This window comes from Acanthopagrus latus, chromosome 21, assembly GCF_904848185.1.
Source record: "Acanthopagrus latus isolate v.2019 chromosome 21, fAcaLat1.1, whole genome shotgun sequence".
Taxonomy (NCBI): Eukaryota; Metazoa; Chordata; class Actinopteri; order Spariformes; family Sparidae; genus Acanthopagrus; species Acanthopagrus latus.
In genome coordinates, this window is record NC_051059.1 from 6,644,900 (window position 1) to 6,668,045 (window position 23,146).

At 39.6% G+C, this 23,146-nt stretch overlaps 1 protein-coding gene and 1 long non-coding RNA gene across 5 annotated transcripts in view; one reads left to right on the forward strand and one right to left on the reverse strand.

The window, feature by feature from the left end:
* The window catches only part of LOC119010720 (sodium channel protein type 4 subunit alpha B-like), a 46,321-nt gene extending 25,954 nt beyond the window's left edge, over positions 1-20,367 (forward strand). For all 4 annotated transcript variants that reach the window (XM_037083100.1, XM_037083099.1, XM_037083098.1 and 1 more), the window contains 14 exons: positions 490-728; positions 2,051-2,224; positions 2,600-2,956; positions 6,622-7,032; positions 11,287-11,404; positions 11,508-11,662; positions 12,306-12,479; positions 15,129-15,251; positions 15,754-16,026; positions 16,207-16,260; positions 16,346-16,483; positions 16,786-16,890; positions 17,077-17,347; positions 18,673-20,367. In XM_037083100.1, the coding sequence (XP_036938995.1) occupies positions 490-728; positions 2,051-2,224; positions 2,600-2,956; positions 6,622-7,032; positions 11,287-11,404; positions 11,508-11,662; positions 12,306-12,479; positions 15,129-15,251; positions 15,754-16,026; positions 16,207-16,260; positions 16,346-16,483; positions 16,786-16,890; positions 17,077-17,347; positions 18,673-19,904 (3,824 nt within the window). In that variant the 3' untranslated portion in view covers positions 19,905-20,367. The remainder of the gene's footprint in view (positions 1-489; positions 729-2,050; positions 2,225-2,599; positions 2,957-6,621; positions 7,033-11,286; positions 11,405-11,507; positions 11,663-12,305; positions 12,480-15,128; positions 15,252-15,753; positions 16,027-16,206; positions 16,261-16,345; positions 16,484-16,785; positions 16,891-17,076; positions 17,348-18,672) is intronic.
* On the reverse strand, positions 2,808-6,128 carry LOC119010723. The gene is made up of 3 exons (XR_005072046.1): positions 5,996-6,128; positions 4,229-4,276; positions 2,808-2,917 (listed from the first exon to the last, which is right to left on the reverse strand). It is a non-coding gene; the product is annotated as an uncharacterized LOC119010723 (long non-coding RNA).
* Positions 20,368-23,146: the final 2,779 nt, after the last annotated feature.

Genomic DNA, 23,146 nt, shown 5'->3' on the forward strand with positions numbered 1-23,146 from the left:
GAAGTGGTGCCGGAAGTGTGAGGTACACTTTAATTTTTTTTTTATGCATTCAGAAATATATTGTGCTCATCAAGTGAGCTTCAGAGGCGCTTGTCTGAAATTGTTACCTTCGGACAGAGCCTGGCAAGCTGTTCTCCATGTGTCCAGTCATTATGCAAAGCTAATTTAACTGGCTACTGGCTGTAGCTTTGTATTTACTGTACAGGCAGGAGAGTGGAATTAATCTTCTTATCTAGCCCAGCCTGTAAATGAGCAAAGTCAAACCAAATGTCAAACTTTTCCTTCAAAGACTCCTGTTTTAGCTCTCACTATGTTGAGCCTCAGAGACCAATCACAGATTGTAGCTAGCATAAAACTCAGTGCTGGCCTTCAGATTATGTCTACCGATGTTTGAAATGAAAAGAAAAGCAACCACAGGTTCACATTTCAAATTGGAATTTAATGAAAAAGCCCACAGACAAATGGTTCACTGGGGTGTGTCTTTTGCAGAGTTGGAGGAGTCGAGGCAAAAGTGCCATCCCTGCTGGTACACATTCGCCAAGAAGTACCTGATATGGGACTGCTGCCCCTGGTGGCTTCAGCTGAAGGACTGGGTGAAATGCATGGTGATGGATCCTTTCCTGGATCTGGGTATCACCATATGCATCGTGCTGAACACCCTCTTCATGGCCCTGGAGCACTACCCCATGACCGACGAGTTCAACACCATGCTTTCAGTGGGCAATCTGGTAAGGGCTTTTTAACGATAGGGTTGGGCAGGTTTCCAGCGTGGCACACACTTTCTCTTAAGTGCTGCTGGGTTAGCAGTGGAGAGGGCTGAAAGCCTAAGTGAGAAGACAGCAAAGAGGAAAGACGAAGAGCATTCACTCAGATAATGTTTTTCTATATCAGGCAGCTGGGTTTTTTATAGCCAGTGCTATGTGGGACCGAGGGTCAAACAGGGCCATGTTGATCCTTTTTCAAAGGTTCTGCTTTAGACTATTTGTGATTATCCTTGGCAAGAGGATGTATTTTTAGCAGGAGGTGGGACTGATTCCCTGATTTGTATTTTGTCATCTCCCCCTACTGGTATATCATAGACTCTGCCAGTGTCTTCAAGTTTGAAAGCCTACTTAAAAGTAGACAAATGGAAGTAAAACTTGTAACCAAGTTGCTTATGTTTTCAGTCCATTTAGTCTGTGTTTTGTACATTGGATCTTAAAAGCCTTAGAATATTTCTAATGAACAGGTGATTAGTTTGTTGTGCTGCTCCACTAAAAGGTTTTTTTTTGCATTGTAAGAGGACATTTTGAAGAATTCTTGATATTTTTTCATTGATTTGGTTTTATTATTTTTGCTGGGTTTAAGACATTTCTAGGCATCAGTGATTCTTGAGGAAGAGAGTTGATTGTTGGGTCTGATTCCCAGGTGATCATTGTAACCCTTTGCGTTGACGGCTCCTCAACCAACAGCATCAGTATTTGACGATTGGGGAATTAGACCCAGTGATCTACTTTGAATGGCATTCACAGACAAAAACAACTGACAAATCCTGCATAGTGCACCTTTAAGGCAACTTAACCCTAACCCTAACCCTAAAGACATCATTGACATTTTATCATCTAACAAAGTTGTTAGAGGGAAACTGTTAGCAGTCATTTGCCAGTTCACACATCCAGCAAATACAGAGCAAGATTTCTATTTGTTTGGAGCTGTGTTGGTTCACCTGGTGAATGTATATCACCAACCCCTTGGGGAAATATCTGTTTAGCTGCTTTATCTCTTTAGTGCTTCACTATGCTCAACTCCTAGGCTGTAATTGTAATAATCAGCTGAACAGGTAGGGTACATAGTTTGTAAGAGGTCCTTCGCTGAAAGCATTTGCCTGCTAATGGAATCAAGGTGGATGAGAGTCATGTTCACTGAGGGAACTGTAGACTGAGGTGGTTATTATCTGTGGGTCAAGTGGCATTGTTCATATTACAAAAGTTCATATAAACATTGTGCAGTTTGAATTAAGTATTTATTTATTTATTTAGGATTAAACTTTGGTACTTTTTCCACTTCTTAGGTGTTCACAGGAATCTTTACAGCTGAGATGGTGCTGAAGCTGATTGCCATGGATCCCTACTACTACTTCCAACAGGGCTGGAATATATTTGACGGCGTCATTGTCTGCCTCAGTCTGATGGAGTTGGGTCTCTCCAATGTAGAGGGGCTGTCTGTCCTGCGATCTTTCAGACTGGTAACAGAAGTTTTTAACTTTAATTCATTTTCTGACATTTCTTGCTTTTGTATTCCTTTAACAGATGCAACAAATCAAAGGTGATTGACATATGTGGCAAATGATGCATGTTTTATTATAGTAGAGTAAGCAATTAATACTACATATACAGTGAAAATGTTGTGATTCTTTTTGCATGACCGAACAATAACTAGTTTTGTTCTTTGTACTGAGGGCTGCTCAACAATTCAATCAGTCCAAAAAGTGAGGAAACACCATGAGAGTATCAAACTGGCACAGATATTACCGAATGCGTAATTTCTTAAGTTAAAGTTAAACACGCAGCTTCATGTAACCATGCATCATTTGACTTCTTCGCCTTATTCTCTTCATCAGTTACGAGTCTTCAAGCTGGCAAAATCCTGGCCGACTCTCAACACTCTCATCAAGATCATCGGCAACTCAGTGGGCGCTCTGGGAAACCTGACACTGGTGTTGGCCATTATCGTATTCATCTTTGCTGTGGTGGGCATGCAGCTTTTTGGCAAGAACTACCAGGACTGCGTGTGTAAGATCTCCAATGACTGCCAACTGCCACGCTGGCACATGAAGGACTTCTTCCACTCCTTCCTGATTGTGTTCCGGGTGCTGTGCGGCGAATGGATCGAGACCATGTGGGATTGTATGGAAGTGGCCGGGCAGCCCCTCTGTATCCTGGTGTTCATGTTGGTCATGGTCATTGGGAACTTGGTGGTGAGTATTTCATTTATATTATTTAAATATCTGTTAATTAAGTTAATAATGATAAAAAAAAAAATATGTCTCTACCATTAATACTTGCTAGCATACAACATACAACAGTCCCTTGTAATTCAATCAAGCCTAATCCAATATCATAAAACAAAAAAAATATTAAATATAACACATATTTAAATTCAGTACATCCAGATTTTGTTTAGATCCACATCACATTGTACTCACTTATAGAAACCAGCCACATACATACAGCTGATTTATTTCCCTGCGAAATAAACTAAAATGTGGGAAAATGCATTATTTCAGGATGTTAAAGAAAGTGAGAAAAAAAAATCCTGGAGCAGTCCTTTTATCTGGATCTGCACCAAAAGTTAAGGGGGTCTATTCTGGGTATGGACCCTTTCTCCATCCAAGTTTCATGAAGGTCCATTGAGTAGTTGTGTTGAAAAACCAACCAACCAACAAATTGACACGGGTTAAATCATAACCTCCTTGGCCCAGTTAAAAAGACAGAATATCAGCAGCCTTATCCTTTAACAGCACATAATAACAGGAAGTCGCCTAGAGAGAAATTCAATTTCACGTCAATGGACCCAAGTGTAACTGCTGTCAAATCCAAAGGATGATGTCATGAGTAATCAGGGATTATGTTGAACCAATCAGGATTGGTGATTCCATAAAATGAGGCTGGGACATCCTTTCACAGTTGTTGGAGGCTTGTTAATACATTTAGCAAACTCAGATATCTGTGTAGCTGCAGTGGTTTGTGTCTTCTTCTTTAGGTGCTCTTGCACAAGCGCTTGTCACTGAGAAAGTGGTTGTGTCACAGCATCATGCTAACTATTTTACAGATTAGCATTTGCAGACTTCAAAACCGATCATGTCTGGACAACATATAAACCAAGTGTTGTCCCGCTTCAGTAATACATATATAATATCCGTACGTGCTTTCGTGCAAGCCGCAGACACACTCTGCACGAGGAGCGGCTTTTCCGCAGCCTCATGACCGACGGGGCTGAATGTTTTATCCGCTGCTAATGAACTAAGCCTTATGGGTGAAATTGTGACCAAAGGACAGTACAAAGGATCAGCCAAGGCCACAGAGTGGTCTCAGTGTCAGTCCAGTCATTTCGGGTTCAGACTTTCACTCAGGATCAAACACAGTTTGCACATCATTACATGCAGCTGTTTCTATAGAATATGGTTCATCTGTGTGACAGCTCTGTTTGAAAAAAACTGCTGTCACTCATAGAGTCATAGAAAGGATACGTATATTTGTTAGTCCGCGCATATGGTGATTTGCTGTCCAGCTGTGTCCTGTAAGCAAACGTTAATGAGAGCAGATTAAAAAAAATCCGGAAGTGCAGGCAGTCACAGTCACATTTATTCATGATTAGTGTAGAGTCACTTTTGAAACATATAAAACATGCCCACAAGTTGTTTTGTTGTAATCTGTTTCTGTAGCACTAATGACACTAAACATTTTGTATTTATTACTATTATTATTATTATTATTATTATTATTATTATTATTATTATTATTATTATTATTATTATTATTTAGGCTAGAATGCATTTTCAGGTTGTTTTTTTAGTTCTATTTTTACTTAAGCTATGTTTAGACTCCTGACCCGACCACCACAAAACTTGGCTGGGGATGTGTGTTATGTAAGTCCAAATAAGAAACAAGTTTGCCACTAGTGGCTTTTGCATTTTACGTTAAGCAAAAATTAGAATAGCATTATGCACTGAAATATGAGCATCATCTGCAGAACAGTCAATTCAACTCTGCCACAAAACTGTTCTAAAAGCCTTTCAGGCTTTTAGAAAAAAATGGAGCAAGGCTTGGACTTCCTGTTGGATATGGTTCAAACACCTGTTCCCATCATGCCCTCTGTTCTCTTGGTCATGAAATGTTAGTTTATTCCACATTTAATCCTATGCTCTGATATGTATCTGTCATAAATCTTTTAAAAACCTTTTTGGTTAACCTGTGATTTATATTCATATTTGTCAGCCAGATCTATAGAGTGCTACTGGAGTGAGTCCTAATTGAGTTAGGATTTTTGCACTTCCCGTTCCCTTGTCTCAACGTCAATGGGTTTTTGAATCGGTTTTTGTTATGTCTGAAAAAAAGAGCAGCTTGGGCCTGCAGTAGAAGAGGCTGCAGTTTCAGGATTGCGATTCTGGGAGCATTATTTGACTCCACCAAGTCAGTTGAAATAACAGGATCATTTAAACTTAATTTAAATGGAACAATAATTAATAAATCCAATCTGACGCTCCACGCTAATGAGACTGTGGCTGTTCAAAAAAGAAGAGCGTGTTCTTTCTGTATCACTTAAAGAAGGGATCATTGTAGGTGCATGTTATGTTTAACAATTAACATCAATTTTAGCCGCTAATGCATTATTTACCTCAAAATGTTCCCATTTATATCTGTAATGTTAACCTCCAACTCAACTCAAACAAGTAGCTAGATATGTCTGCTTGTCAAAAGTAATGTTAGCTAAATAACTTTAACTGTCAGCACAACAGTGAACAACACCTCGCAGCTAACTCAGAAAAATGAAGAAGTGCCTTTAGGCACTGGCCAACCAGCAGACATCTTAGCAATACACAGGCCCCTATCTAAATGAATTGGCAGAGAACCATGACTTCAATGGTCAACAGGACATAACACAATGCTTATAGAATCAGTGTTGAAAATGTTTGGGGATTTTTCCCCTAAACAAAGTTTAAAACACTTCTTAAGCTAATATGGGACTGAATTTTTTTTTTTAAAAAGTACTGTTTTACAGTTAGCATTAGCATACACAAGCTAGCTAGAGCTGATAAAATCAGACTTTTTCGGCAACAATCCATTGTCAAGAAGTAGAAATTCAGAAATGAGGAGACTGTTTTTGTTTCCCTTCGTGTAAAATTGAAGACCCATAGTTTCAATAGCCTTGACAAAGGATGAATGGTGAAAAGACTTGAAGAACACACAGCCATTCTCCTGTTTTACACTAACTGGATAAAGGCACCCCCAGTTACCTTGCCAGGGCAAAGACCATCGTCTTCCTTATACAGTTTAATGGACAGAAAACTCCTCTGCGCATGAATCATGGAAAAGCTGTTTATCCAAGGGATTATCCAGGATGCTTAGGGGCGAGAAGGTCAGAGAGCATTCATCACTAATCATCTGCTCATGCTCCGCATCTCTGACTGGCTCAGTGGCTAAAGATGATCCTAACCAACTGTGCACATCACACATGCACAGGCAGTACGCACACGTACACACACATGCTGCTTTGCAGAGCTGTGCTTGATGCTGCTGCTCTCTAAGCTAGTAGACAGATTACTTGGGAGTTTGATGTTTGGAAACTTGAGTTCAGTGTAGCTGAAAGCACACAAAGCCATATGTGTCTGAGTATATCTGGGCAGATTTTCCTCCTGAATTTACAATGCAGGATTTTCCAGTGTTGACAAAATATGTGGCCTATCATGTCATGCATTAGGTGTGTGATCCTTTAGCCTAGACTAGGCAGTGAAGAAGTCAAGAAAGATGGAAATACCGCATTTTCTGCCATTATCAGACTGAATGGCTATAAGATGAAGGCAATACACTGATAATATGTCCAAAACAAATGTCATGTAAAGTAACATTTGTATTTCAACAGGTGCTGAATCTTTTTCTGGCCCTGCTGCTCAGCTCCTTCAGCTCAGACAACCTGTCTGCCCCAGATGAAGACGGCGATTTGAACAACATCCAGATCGCCATCGCCCGCATCAATGCTGGTGTCTCCTGGCTCATGACGCATATCATAGACCTCTTCAACCGCAGCTTGAAACGTCGTCGAAAGGAGCAGACCAAAGAGCCAAGTCATGGGATTAAGCTGGTTGGAAATCATGTTGAAAGTAATGGGGGAATTTTTGGACGCTATGGAGAGAAATATATCATGCCGGAGGAGGACAGCTACATGACAAATCCAAACTTGACTGTCATCGTTCCAATCGCACCTGGAGAGTCTGATGTGGAGTTTCTCGAGGAGGAGGAGATTTCTGAATCATCAGAGGATGAAGACAACAAAGTGAGTTCTGCACATCCAGAGATGGTTCAGGGTTTAGTTTATTTAGTGGGTTTATCCTTATGTGTCATGATACAAAGAACGCAGGTAGGACACAAGGAGCAAACAGGACAAGGGAATCCATGTGGCAACGCAGGACTGGGAAACTGACAGAGAAACACAGACAAGTTGACTAAGAGAGACAAAGATTTAAATACATAAGGAAGGACAGGTGAAATTAACTGGGCAATCAACAAAAGGTGAGGAAAAAACACAAAGACAGGAAATGTAAAAGAGAACGTAAAAGAAAAAAAATAAACCTTCAAAATAAAACAGGAAATATTTAAACTAAAACCCAAAACCATTACCATGGGTTTACAATTGACCTGAACCTTCATGGTTTACTGCTGTAGAGGTATTTGGGCAGTAATAGCTACCAAACTAGTTTTTGCTAAACTATATTTCCTAGTTAAATAGTAAAATGATATTTTGTCACATGCAGCTCTGCTCTGTATGAGCTGAAAAGGTTGCACAGAGTGACCACTTCAGTATGGCAGGTTTTTGCCTTTGATTCCTGAAACTACCACAACTGTCTTGCTTCACTTACTTGGGTAAAGCTAGAAGCATCATTATTGCCCAGGTGGGAAGAATTATGTTAAAAGATTATGGCTGTTGTTTGATTTAATTGTTCTGTAATTTCCTAACAATTTCAAGAAGTTTTAGTAAATAAATAGGTGAAGTATTTTGGTTCATGGCATATGATTGAATAAGCTTTTCCTTGAAGCGCCATTCTAAACCGGATAAACATTGATTCATAAGCACTGTTAGGTAACTCTGGAAATTAATTAGAATGAATAAACTGCAATTGCACTGAACAAACTAACATCTGTTTCCCCAATTAGAAGGAAAATACATAATATTTTTCAAGAAATTTCTAGGAAATTAATGACTCATAATAAAAAGTTTTAAGTAATGTAACATGACTTGACTGATGTGTGGTCAGTTCAGTCACACCCGCTACAGTTGATTTTTAAAGCTTTACCTTATTGCAAATACACAGTATTTTGTTCTTGTTCTTTGAATCTAATTTACACTGTTGTCATAATATTAACAGTACAAGGGAAAGACGTACATTGGAAAATTAAACATCGAGGAGGAACTACATGATTTTTTAGTAGCAGCTTGTCTGTTGTCTCTTCATGCAGAAAATGTTCTCGAAAGATCTTTCAAAGAATACACCAATTCAGCAGTGTTTGTTTTGATTCCTAGTCTTAAAAGGAAAAACATTCACCAAGTTGAAGAATCTAATCAGTTTTCCAATCCGTGATGGGTGCGGGACAAAACAGGCAGAACAGAGGTGGGGGTGGGCTCTGAAGGGGACGGCGATGCGGAGGCTTTCTGGAGACGTAAGCTGTTAATCTGTAGAGCAGACAAGGTGAACTCTGATGGACTCTAGTGCCATGGTGAGACAAATATAACTTGGGAATCCAGATGTCTTATTTACGTCTGAACAACTTATGAGGGTTTACATCGTGCAATAAACATCTAGCAAAAAACCTGATGAACCTAAAAAAAAAGTATTTTTAGTCAGTCATCGCTGTTATTTGTTATCATTAGGGATTTGTTAGTTTCAGTGTCTTGTACCTCGGCTAATGTGCCATTGTTATCATGTTACAGACCTTTCTGCATGCTGCAGTAGGGTGCTGCTTGGCTGACTCAGCCCCTTGCTGTGAATACTAATCCCAAACCAATCCATATACAGTATCTGGATCGGTTTTAAAAAATGTGCACTTTACATGACAAGGGCTTGTAATAAGCCTTTTCACAGAAGGCACTTGAAGAAGGAAAAGCACAGGTGGATATAATGCAATTAATAATGGCTGAATTAATTTTAGCTGCTTCAGTTTCAGGGTCCTGGCGCTGTGCTGATGATGACTCACTGTTGCACTGGCATCACTTACTGCTTAATATTATTTGTATCACCTGTGCTTTCCCTGCTATGACGCGACAGAATGTCGGCTGGGAAAAAGACCTATAATCATAGGGACAGTATTAAAAGGCCTTACACATTGAAACATGGTTGATTTGCATGGTACATGAAACGTGGTTTATTAGTCTTTTATTCAAGTTGAAGTTGGGACTATGCTAAAATCTGTCTACTAATAATTATGCTGTAAATTAAACATGTAAGTTATCCTAGCGCTAACACCAGAGTGTGGGAGATAATTCTCTAAGGTCTAATTGGGTGTATCATCTTTTGGGACATAAGTAAGATATAAAAGACTCAGACCACTCCAAGTTCAGCTCATCTTAGCTTACTTTAGCACAAAGAATGGTAACAGTGGGATACAGCTAGGCTGACTCTGTAATCAGAAATCACAATCTGCATCTCTGAAGCTCGCTGATAAACATTTTATAGCCTGTGTTGCTTGTTTCATCTGTACAAAAACTGAAGAAGAGAAAGATTTGAGTGTTTAAATTATGTGCTGGACTGTTTCTTGCCTGGAAACATTAAAGGAGCACTATGTAGTTTTGGAGAAGAAATTAAAACTTTATTTTGATTTTCATACCTACAATATCACTGAGGTAATAATATATACTTGGAAATGTTCATCTTTTCCCCAACTGAATAAACAAGCTGTTCTCAGAGGAAAATAATGTCCCTGGAACACTGTTTGAAGATATAAAGTTGGCAGAGTCCACCAAATATAAACAAAGTAAAACAGTATGAAACTGTGTAGTTCTTTATAGGTTGTTCAATTTGTTGATTCAGTTTATTCAGTCATGACAACAAAGAGAGTTTGTTTAGGCGTATAAAATTTCCTGTTGAAGATCTTTCTCTTCTGATTAGAATTTCTTCTAACCAACTGCTGGTCTTAGCTTAGCATATTTACAGTAATACATGGTTTCGAGCTTCTCATCTATATCTCAGCATGAAACTGCATAATTGTATTCCCTTAAATGTCCCAAACTCTTCCTTCAAATTCCTCCTGGTTAAATAACAGAGAGGAAATGAGATCGCTGAGAGAATCAGTGTCATCGTCACCGTCCTCTTGCCTTAGTCTAATTCGCCCCTCCTGTTTCGCCCGGATTCCTCTGTCTCTCTCTGTCGTGTGTGTATTTGTTGAGGTGGAGGGTGTGTCACTCCTGTCCTCTCTGGCAGGCAGACAGCAGCAGGCCAGATGTGGAGCCAGGCCCTGCAGAGCAGATTATACTGACACAGCTGAGGAGAGCCAGGCAGGGCCAGGCTGGGCTGAGCGGGCTGCAGTCTGGCTCTCTCTCTCTCTCTCTCTCTCTCTCTCTCTCTCTCTCTCTCTCTCTCTCTCTCTCTCTCTCTCTCTCTCTCGCTCTCCCTCTCTTCCTCTTTCCCTGCCGTGCTTCGCTCCACAACAAACTAGAATTAGGCTTCAGGGAAAATGGAAATTAAAAAAAAAAAAAAAAAAAACCTCCTCCAGCCCTCCACCGGCTTAACTGGGCATCAGCAGCTGCTCACCAAAAAACAAGGATGCATTTTACATGTGTAAAGCTTTAACTACACATGGAAATGGCAAGGCTGTGGGTATGTGGAAGTTAATTGTGAATTAATTGTCACCTACTTTATCTTTTTTTTTAAGTCGATCACTTTAATGCATAAAACAGCCTTTGTGCACATGTATCTCAGCTTCATTCATCAGAAATATCACTAAGCTTGCTGTTTAATACAAGGTTGAATTGCCAAAATGCCTTCAGTGGACTTTCTCTCCGCTCTGTCTTCGGACACTGAGAATGGTAGTGCTGGTAATCTGGTCTCCAGGTCATGTGGATGCTCTTTAATGCTGGATTAGACTTCGTACTGGTTTATAGGATTGAAGCTGCACCTCTGTCCTATAAATCATGTGAAATATGTTGCTGTTGCAACACAAGAAAATCTCATCAAAATTGTATTAAGGCTCTGAAGAGATTGAAAGGAAAGGCAATACATCTAGGTGAGCCAGCTTTGATGGGATAAATCCGGACTGAATACAGGGCAGAAAAAAAATGCTGCTGCGCTGTTTTGAAAGTTTTAAGCACATTGCACTTATGGCCACGCCCCAATCAGTGATGTCACTGCAGATGTTTAACCTTTGACACCTGATGGATAACACCTGCAAAACCCACCAATTCAGACAACTGTTGGTTATGTTATGGAGGTCCGTTTTCTGTGCTTTACATGTGTTCACGCGACCAGTTAAGCACATAATTGATCTCAGATCGCAAGTAAGACATTGGTTGGTAACACTGATATTTCCTACCACGCAGGAGAAGATCAGCCTATCAGAGGGCAGCACAGTGGACCTGAGAAAGCCTGGAGAGGAGATTGACGACTTATCAATGCTGGATGAAGAGAGTATGGAGCCGGAGGAATGCTTCCCAGAATGTGAGAGTTAAGGGTCGTCAACTTTCATTAAAATGTTATTTTTACACCACAGTTGATTTGTGCAGTGTAATCTGTGCCTGTTTGTCTTTGCCTTCCCACTCAGTCTGCTCGAGGCACTGCCAGTGTTGCCACATCGATACCAGCCGCGGTCTGGGTCAGGCCTGGTGGAGGCTGAGGAAGACCTGCTACCAGATCGTGGAGCACAGCTGGTTCGAGACTTTCATCATCTTCATGATCCTGCTCAGCAGTGGGGCTCTGGTACGGCTTCTAGGTCATTTAAGATGAACAGTGATAAACTGGGAACTCATCGAGCGAAGACTTCGTAGAAACACAAACAGAAGAGCAACTGGTGTCATTTTGTCACAGTGTTAGATTCAGAGCAGGAAGGGCGCACCACACCACTAACAAATCAGCTTCTACGGGAGTTCATTAATGAATGTGAATTTAAACAATAGGCTGACATCAATAAAACATTTCTAGAAGTTGGATTGGAATTTCTGCCTTCTTCCCTTCAGTGTCTGGTGCCTGTTCTGTGACTGAATACGGTGCCTGCTGTGTTTGCCAGAAGCTTGTTTATAAGATAAAGAACTTATTTCAATACAACCGATCAAATCTTTGTGTTAAGCAATAAGCATTGTATTATATCATCATCTACATGACCTCACATCATCAAGTCTTCTTATCCAACGTGAACACATCTAGTCCTGTACCTTAGCTTGTTCGCTGGGTTTGCATGCTATTAAATTAGTAATTAAAATTTGCACAAAGTAAGCTGCTTGTAAATGGTGTGGTGCTTGCTCTTCACTACTGCTGTGACACTGCTACTACTACTAATGTTTTGTATGTTTAAACAACAGTTGCAATGAGCTGTGGTGACGTTTTCTCAAACCTTCTGCTGCAGGCATTTGAAGATATCTACATAGAGAAGAGGAAAGTCGTAAAGGTAGTGTTGGAGTCTGCTGACAAGGTCTTCTCCTACATCTTTGTGCTGGAGATGTTCCTCAAGTGGATTGCGTATGGCTTCAAGAAGTATTTCACCAACTACTGGTGCTGGCTCGACTTTCTCATCGTGGATGTAAGTGAAAATGTAGCTGTAACTCACACGTTATGTCGCACTAAATGAGAGAGTGCTGGTAATTAAAGGGATAGTTTGGGTTTTTTGAAGTGGGGTAATATAAAGCACATATCTATAGTCGGTCTGTTCCCTACTGTAATCACCGATCAGCGCAGCCTCAGTTTGGAGAAGTAGAGAGCCGCTCCAGCCCAGACGCTCAGCTTTGTGCCGCAGTGAACGGGGTCCAGAGAAAAAGCGAAATAAACCACCTAAAACAAGGCTCACCTTAAAAAACATGATGTATATGTATATAAATATGTATATGTAAAATTCACACCATTTTACATCGCCTTCAGACCGGCCTTTCTTTTGGCACTACATTTTCTCAACTGCAGAACCCCTGTATTCCTACACAGTTGCGTTTTGTTTTTATCGAAAGTAAACCTCTCGTCCAGCAGCTGGGCCTCGCACTGTATTCCGCCGCTCGCAGATCAGCTGTTGCCCATTTGCGCTAATGCGTAGGGATATGGGGGTTCTACGGTTGAGAAAATGTAGTGCCAAAAGGAAGGCCAGTCTGAAGGCGATGTAAAGCGGTGTGAACTTTACATATCCAACGTACACTTGAACTGTTATAGACTTTATTAAGGTGAGCCTTGTTTTAGGTGTTTTATTTCACTTTTTCTGTGGACCCCGTTCACTGCAGTGCAAAGCTGAGCGTCTGGGCTGGAGCGGCTCTCTACTTCTTCACACTGAGGCTGCGCTGATCGGTGATTACAGTGGGGAACGGATCGACGATAGATATGTACTTTATATGACCCCACTTCAAAAAACCCGAACTATCCCTTTGAAAATCACATGTTGGGAATTCAGATTGAGTTGTAATCCCTCTTAGTGTATCTGAACACAGCCTTTTATGATTGTGGGATTTACAGCTTGGAAAGTGTCATGTTATTCACAGAAAAGGACTTGACAGTTGATTTATGCTTTGCAGTAACTGGCTAATTTCTGGACCAAAATTGTGTTAAAATGACCCCCCCCTTTAAAACCCCATTTAAAACAGTCAGTTTACTAGAAATATACAGATTGCTTAATCGCACTCTAAACCGTTGTTTCACTGTAGAATTCACATTTGCCTTCATGCCAGGATTTTGCCAGACAAATACAAGTGCTCCATCGATCGGAGTCATGTTACACTTTCTGAGCGTCTTCATGCAAACTTCTGGGTAAAATAGATGGCTCTGTAGTGTTTAGACATTCGAAGCGCCCGAGGCTTGCAGCCCGAGGCCTCTACTTGACCTCTGATTTCACCTGCTGTTACACAGATCGCCACAGACCGCTCTATTGTTAGGGTAAGTTGTAGTTAGCAGGTCCCAGGTGAGTATGGGCTCTTGAGACTGGAAAATGTGCATCTGCATCACAAATGCTTCTGTGTTTCTTCACTCGTAAGTGCTTTCTGTTGTGATATCAAAAGCCACTGTCTTGTTTCTAAACAATTGCACTTCTTAGAAATGTGCTAAAATCTTTGTGGTGCTATAGACAGTCACTCTTTGAATCGCTTACTTCAGGACTTTGGCTTTTATATCAAGAACAACTGCAGTGCCATGTACTCTTAGGTTTATCTACGGAAGATCTGGTGTTTCTTATCCAGCTTTTTAAACCTATAAATATGTTGCTTTACAGACGTTATACTTATTGTTAATTAAGAAATGCGCTGGTTGAGTTTATGTCTAAACTGTGTGTTATTTGTCAGACCTGCCTCTGTTTCTCTCTATGAAAAGTTCCACCTTACTTTCCTTGACTAAGAGTTTTTATTTCACCGTCTGTACTTTCTTTGAGCCAAAAACTTCTCTTGTCCCAAAAATAAACTATTATGAGTATCTTCTTTAGATATATTGGACAAACACATGTGTAAATAGACTTTTATAAAGAAATACAGACCATTGGGGCCTTATTGGTCCTAAATTGTTTTTAATAAACTTGGATCAATTGGATGCAAATTGGCAAACAAATTTGGCAAAGACAGATATAAATTCTTTATAAAACTCACTCTATTTGATATATATACATATTGAATATGCATATATAGCTGAGTATGCATGCATGGACACTATTTGTCTATATGTGCATACTTGTCTGTGTTTTGTCATCATCGATCATGACATGAATTTTCTTTCTTTTTTTTTCATCATGCCATTGTCATTCACAGCTGTCATCCACGGGTCATTCAACAGCGGAATACCATTTTGTTTTGTTCTGGATGTAGAATAGAGTGGAAGTCTAAATTTGCTAAAAGATGATACAACAACCAAAACTAAATCTAAACCTCAAAAATTAAGTCAATGTGTTCCTAACTGTGGAATGTCCCAAAATACACCAAAAAATCTATTGGCTCTTCAAATGTTTTCTACCTGTCTTTTATAACATTTTTTATACTTTTTCTTTAAAAGTTACATAATTGCTCAAAAAATGTATGCATTTCCTTGACTAATGTGTTGGTAGTACTATGTAACATTTCTTATTCAGTGCATTATGCAATATTTTTGATCTTTAAAAATATACATATATATATATATATATATATCTTGCTACCTTTCTCCCCAAAAGTTTAATCATGAACAAGAATTGACTTACACTTTTAAATTTATACATGTCTTCCTGTACTTCATATAGGTGTCCTTGATAAGCCTGGTGGCAAATTCACTGGGATATTCTGACTTTGCGGCGATCAAGTCCCTGAGGACCCTGCGGGCTTTGAGACCTCTCAGAGCTCTGTCCAGATTTGAGGGGATGCGGGTGAGGAAAAAAAAAAAAAAAAAACTTTTCTGAGCTGATGTCACATATCTCTTTTACATCAAGAATAATGCAGAATTGTATCAACAACTGTTGGAGGGTTTTTAACTATTTTTGCCTAATTTACCCATCAGGTTTCCACATTAAGCTAGGATTTTCAGCATTATATAAAACACTACTGTGCTCTGCTGCTTGTAGTGACTATGTACAAACAAACCCTCAAATACTGTCAGATGATCGTATTATATTTTAAATTGAAGGCACTCAGTCAACACAAACGTACACCGATGTTTAAATCCGCTTAATTCTGCTTAGTTAACACTTAAATTATTAGTTAAGCATTAGATCATGAGCTAAATAAGAACGAGCCCCATAATCAGACTAAAACGGAATTAATTGTTAAAAAACATCAAATACGTAGGCACCGATTCATATATATGAAGCCAAGCAAGTAGACAATGTCAGTGCTGTGAGACTAACCTGTATCTTTTCCGTTGCTCATCAGGTGGTGGTGAACGCCCTAATAGGAGCTATCCCTTCCATTATGAATGTGCTGCTCGTGTGTCTCATCTTCTGGCTCATCTTCAGCATCATGGGGGTCAACCTGTTCGCTGGCAAGTTTGGGAAGTGTGTGAACAGGACAGGGTTCATCCACAGCATCTCTTTAGTCAACAACAAGTCAGAGTGCCTCTCCATGAATGACACCCAGTTCTACTGGACAAAAGTGAAGGTGAACTTCGACAACGTTGGACTTGGCTACCTTTCTCTTCTGCAAGTGGTGAGTTTTTTTCTGCTGCACTGTTTGGAGTTTGTCAGATCTGTCGAGGACACTTTTAAGAATGTGGAATATAATAATGCCAGCATTGTTAACTTTGTTTTTCTGTAGATAAAGTCAATTATTCACAATACAATGCAGTGGCCAGATGGTAATGTTGTGTAATCTTATATTGTGTTGTAGGCTACATTTAAAGGATGGATGGAAATAATGCATGCAGCTGTAGATTCAAGAGGAGTAAGTATATATGTTCTATTTCCAGGACCCTATATTTGAAACATGTCACAGTAACCAGCTGACTTATAAAACTGTTTGTTTTCAGGTGGAGGAACAACCCATCAGAGAAATCAACCTCTACATGTACCTTTACTTTGTCGTCTTCATCATATTCGGATCCTTCTTCACCCTCAATCTCTTCATCGGTGTCATTATTGACAATTTCAATCAGCAGAAGAGAAAGATGAGTATTGTTTGACACTAATTTCAGGCATTATTTATGCCGTATTTGCAAGTTTTTCTGTGAAAGATGGACGCAGCTTATTAGCTATCAGGCTCAGTCACAAGTAATTACACAGTCATGGATTTCAGATGTTTTACATTTTTTAAACTTCAGGGAAAACCAAATATTAGTATTTCTGTGAAAATACTGACTGACCCAGATTTGAGGGAAAATGCTTGTATTCGCCACTTTCTGTTGGTCACTGATCGATTCTTTCTTCCATTTTTTTCTGTAAAAATAATGTTAGCTGTTTCTGCCTTTACTTAGGTGGACAGGATATCTTCATGACTGAAGAACAGAAGAAGTACTATAATGCTATGAAGAAATTAGGATCTAAAAAGCCTCAAAAACCAATACCAAGGCCTGGGGTAATATAATAACACCAGAAAAATATATGTATAACATCCTATAGATATATTTTTGTGTGTGAACTCTTTCTAATAACATACATATTAGATGTATGTGTATTACATCATCCCTCCTGCTGACATTCTCAATAATTTTGTACTAATAGTGTTACACTCACAGACTGATTTGCTGTTTGTTTTTCGTAGAACATGCTCCAAGCCTTCTTCTTCGATCTCGTCTCAAAGCAAGCCTTTGACATCATGATCATGGTGCTCATCATCATCAACATGATAACCATGATGGTGGAAACCGATGAGCAGTCAGAGCGCATGGAGACCATCCTCAACAAGATCAACCTGGTCTTCATCGTGATCTTCACCACCGAATGCCTGATCAAGATCATTGCCCTCCGCTGTTATTTCTTCACAGTTGCGTGGAACATCTTTGATTTCGTGGTGATAGTTCTCTCAATTGTGGGTAAGTATTAGGAGACACACTGCCCAAAAGAGATAACTCAGTACCTATTACCTCTGCCAAGGGGATTATAATGTTTAGGTTGTTGTGCTTTTGTTAGTACAAACGGTTTATCTGTTGTTGAAGAATACCCTTTTAAAACATGGCTTCTCTTTTCTCATGGACTTATTTATGTTGTTCAATGATTAAACCTGGCAAATTTATCCACGTACAAATATGTATGCATATGTATGTATATCCAACATATCATCACTCCCAGCTCCCCAAATGTGGCAGCTTGGACAGTGGCCTTGAGCTTCAAGCTGTGACGCTCTGCTTGTCAAATGAAGTTATATGTATATATATATAGCCCAATTGCCCATATAGCCCATATTGTATATAGCCCAAAAATCACAATCACATTGCTATAGTGGGCTTTACAATCTGTACAGTAAACAATATCCTCTGTCATTAAACCCCCCTTGTAGCAGATAAAAAAAAATGAATTCAGACTTCAGGAAGAACATCAGGACATGCCACACAAGATAATTAGCAAAATATATGAATGAATGAAAAGAATGTCTACATATTTTGATTTTTTAGAAATTACCTCTGATCCAAATACATATTTACATAACTGCTCCTCTAGCGTCACTTTTGCACCTGCAGGGCTCTGCAGTCAAGAAAGCAAAATTAAATATGTAATGTTTGCTTAGGCTTCCAAAGTGAAGCTTGACACAGTTTACATTTCACAACATGTAATAACTTATGGAGTGTTATTAATGTTGTAAAACGGTTGCGGTTTGGTTAGGTTTGAGCACCAGAATTGCTTGGTTACTCAAAGGAAAAGATTGTGCTTTCGGCCAAAATAAAGTGCGCTTGGTCACGTCACATTTGTAACTAACATTACGGTATTCACGCGAGTTAGCTCACTTACAATCAGAATAGCGAAACAGAACATAAACACATCAGCTTGGTCAAACAGGACTCGGGTGACCCTTACCACACCCCAACTTGGAAGTGTCTCGCTCTTCCTGCTCTAGTAGTACACTAAAGCGTGCCTCTGGAAATGATGCTAGAGGGGAAACTGCAGCCTCGTGCTTGGGTGGACTGACTAGGCTGTCTTACTTAACCTTGTTGGGAGTGAGAACAGGCTATCATTAACATATGAATTACCTATTAACAACATAGCTCCGGATAACTGCGGTGGAGTTGTTTTTTGGTTTCTCACTCCTATCCCCATCATGTTACACATTTCACATTTGTTTGTTGATATAAAAATGTTAATCATCATCATTATTTTGCAGTGGGATAACCCGTCCTTACCTTGTCTTTCTCCGTCTTTTCAGGAATCGTTCTTGCAGACATCATTGAGAAGTACTTTGTTTCTCCAACCCTGTTTCGAGTCATCAGACTGGCGAGGATAGGACGTGTTCTTCGACTTATACGTGCAGCCAAAGGAATAAGGACTTTACTGTTTGCCTTAATGATGTCCATGCCAGCTCTGTTCAACATTGGCCTCCTGCTTTTCCTCGTCATGTTCATCTATGCAATCTTCGGTATGGCGAACTTTGCCTACGTGAAAAAACAAGATGGGGTTGATGACATGTTCAACTTTGAGACCTTTGGGAATAGTATGATCTGCCTTTTTCAGATCAGCACCTCGGCAGGTTGGGACAACCTCCTGAGTCCCATCATGGCCAGCTCCCCCGACGAGTGTGACATTAACTTTGTCAATACTGGCACTAACGCCCGTGGAAACTGTGGCAGCCCCTCGGTGGGCATAGCTTTCTTTGTCAGTTACATAATCATCTCTTTCCTCATTGTGGTAAATATGTATATAGCTATCATTCTGGAGAACTTCAGCGTTGCCACAGAGGAGAGTACGGAGCCGCTGAGCGAGGATGACTTTGAAATGTTCTATGAGGTTTGGGAGAAGTTTGATTCTGAGGCCACACAGTTCATTGAGTTTTCCATGCTGTCCATATTTGCTGACACTTTGTCAGAGCCGCTACGCATAGCCAAGCCCAACATGGTCAAGCTGATCTCCATGGACCTCCCGATGGTCAGCGGGGATAGGATCCACTGCCTGGACATCCTGTTTGCCTTCACAAAGCGTGTCCTGGGAGAGTCAGGCGAGATGGATGCACTCAAGCAGCAAATGGAGGAGAAGTTCATGCTGACCAACCCCTCCAAGGTTTCCCACGAGCCCATCACTTCCACTCTGCGCCGCAAACTGGAGGACGTGTCTGCGATCATCATCCAGAGGTGTTACAGGAGGCATTTGGTGCGCCGGCAGATGAAGCAGGCATCCTACCTCTACAGACAGATAAACTACGAGACTGTAGTGGATGTGGAGAGTGCTCCAGAGACAGAGGGCCTGATAGCCTCCATGATACAGCACTTTGGACCTGTGGGGTTGGAGGTTGAAGAGACAACAGAGGACATTCTGCTGTCTTCACCGCCATCTTATGAAAGTGTGACCAGGGGAGCCAGTGACCTCACTGAGGTCGTCAGATTCATATCCAGAGACTCTGAACTCGGGGAGCCTGGTGAAAACTATGAGGAAACCTTTCTTTGAGACTCGACCGTGTGGAGAGTGTTTGTGTGGTTTTTGTTTGTTTTGTTTACAGCAGAGAATATAGGTCAAAATAACTCATGGTCAAAGAGATGTACTTCTTTTTTTTTTTACATATATATTAGCAGATGCCGAGGAAATATGCTATATTTTTATGTAGATCACAGCTTCTGTTTAAATTGAAGAACCCAGAAGTAAGTTTTGTTACACAGTCACAGCCTCCATGAGAGGAGAAAGACTCTGAAATTGTCCTCACACCATCTTAAAAATGGACACTTGGCAGAATGTTGTGATGTATTGGTATGCCCATATCACACATGAAGGTTTAGATGTGTTACACATTTATTCACTCAAAACACTACAAGATCTGCAGTATATTTAACATGAACAGCTTTACCACAGGAAACCTTTGTGAATGTAAATTTTTGATTTAAAATTTTCATTAAAGGTGCAGTATGTAAGAATAGGCCAGATGTCAATGGTCACTGTAAACAAATAAGGCGCAGTACATGTTATTCTGGTTCTGTAAATGAGCCAGAATAACCGCTCACTTTTGCTTTCTGTAGCTATCGTTAGCTAGTTCACTCAGTTACTTTAGTAAGCTGTGCAGCTAGCAGTAATGAATGGGAGCTTGGAGTGGTGTGACAGGCGGAAGCTAGGTTGAAGTTTGGCATGCTAACTTCACTAGATATCACTGGATGTATTTGGCATAATGTAAAAACTGTTATTCTAAACAAATTTCTTATGCATTGCAGGCTAACTAATTTGCTCAATCACTGGAGATTTTTTCTTACAGTTGACATAGTTTAATATGTTTTGGTTGCAAAAACTTCTCGGCACTTGCACAGCGAAATTAATACAAAAAGTCTGTAGTGAGGCCACTTCAAGGTCACCTCAAGGCCGAAAATGAGAGTAATGCTAAAGGGACAGCTACAGCCAGGTCCACCAAAGAGGCTGCATTCACACGGCTGCCATTTACCTCTGACACCAGGTTCATACTGCGGTGCTTTCAGACTGAATAGACACTGGATAGTGAAAATCTGGAGGGACGTCAGGCCACATAAAACACCATATTTTTTGATAACCCATTAGTCTCTGTCAGATAACAGTTAACATCAGCATTCAACCACTTCCTAGCTAACATTACTGTCAGGTGGAGTTACATCATACAAAAGGGAAAAACATAAATTATATTAAAAGAATGTATTTCAGCACACAACAACATATTTATTTCAGCCTGGAAGTGAAACACACTGAAAATTTTAGCTAAACATTAGCTAGGAAGTGACCGAACACTAACGTTAGCTAACAAGCTACCAAATATGTTGTTTTTCCCTGAAATATAACCCAGTGTCCCCCCAGATTTGTTCCCCCAGACTCTGCATCATCATCATTTCTGTTGCTGATTAACCAGAAGGGGTTGAAATTATAACATTTGTGAGATTCTCTACATTTACACTACTTGCAACCTGGAAAGTAGCAGTGCAACGTTATCCCAGCATTCAACCTTCCCACCAGAAGAAAATGGCCATCATGTGAATGCAGTCTACTGACAAAGACAACAGAATGGGACACACTACATACATGACAGGATGCAAAACAAAATGAAGTTATACAAGAGGCCTCTAAAATAGTTTTCATTAGTGAAAAAAAGGTTAAGAGGTAGCTAATAAAAACAAATTCAGCTAAATATTAGCAACATTTATTACATCAAACAGCATTTGAGAACAGATTCAAGTAGTTTTATATACTTATCTGTGTTTGTAACAAAAAATATTTATCAAAAAAGTATGTGCACGATCAATTTTCATATTTTTTACAAACACACATTCAAAATTTCCAGATCTCTACAAGTGCTCGGAGGTTTTGAAGCACTTTTACAGCTGTGTGCCTGTTCTGTTCAGCAACAAATTGTAGCCTCGCAGCTCATAAACCAGCAAATAGGACAACTAATGGCAGAACAATACTTACCATCAAACAATTCTGTAGCTATTAGCTATTCTGTAGCTAGCCAGATGTATTGCCAACTAATGAAGACATGGGGGCCATTATGAAGCTGTTAAAATGCTTTCAACCAAAGCCGACGTAAGCTCATAAAAATCTAAGAATTCAAAATTTTAACATTTTACTATTTGAATAAAAAAATTAAAAAATAACTAATTGTAAACCACTATTGTGAAGAAATACACTGTTTTGAGGTTTTTTTTTATGTATGAGGTGTGCTCAATAAAATGGTTCCTTTATATGCACATTGATTGAATGAAGTAGCTTTATATTACATGTGTTTGTAGAGATTTGCTTTTTTGGGTAACATAGCTTCAAGTGTATTCTGGTTGTGACACACATGAGGAAAAGCACAATGTCTTCCTATATTAATATTCAGTCATCACTTTTACTAACACGAAAATATGATAGTAATGTTTCTTTTGTGAAAACTACACATTCTGATTATTTTGTCAAACATAGCACATTGCAAGTTTAACTTGTGTCGATGCAACGATTACAAAGAAGGGCTGTGTGTACTGATAATCCATGAATTATGTGCCTGATTTTGATTATTGTCCGCACACAATCTCTTGAGACCATTAAATTTGATCTGATGGATGTGGATTGGGAGAGCATGAATGCGCTGAGAGCTCATTTTGTATTTAACTGTGCAAAGAACTTTGAGGCTGTGTGATGTGTGTAAAGCTAATTTTTACCTATTTTTTGTAATGTATTTATATTGAAAGACCATTTCAGTGACTCTCATGTTGGCCATAACAAGATATGATCAAATTATAGAAACATGCTGTGTTCATTTTTATATAAAAGACTTTTCCTTGAGAACCTGATTGTCTGTATTGCATTTAGGCTGATCATTTCATGGATTGTTTTATGAAATGGGAATAAAACGCTTCCATATTTATGAGTTTTGCAACTCTCAGTACAGTTTGAATAGGTGAATGACAAAGGTTTTTTTATGTCGATCCATTTAATATTAATAGATATGGTTTTGAATATGCTTTGCTGTACTGAAAAAACAGAGCTATAATTCAAAACTGAGCAGCGTTTCTTCATTTTCACATGAGGAACCAGTTAGCTGATTTGACCTCATTACAAGGCAGTGCGCTGTTAAATCTCTCTCTCTCTGAGTCCATGTGTATGAAAAAAAAAATGTGACAGATGTGCAAACCTCTGCATCTCCTCGGCTGCCTGTCCCTGTGAGTGTATTGCCCTTTAAAGCTTGAATTTGTTTATAATGC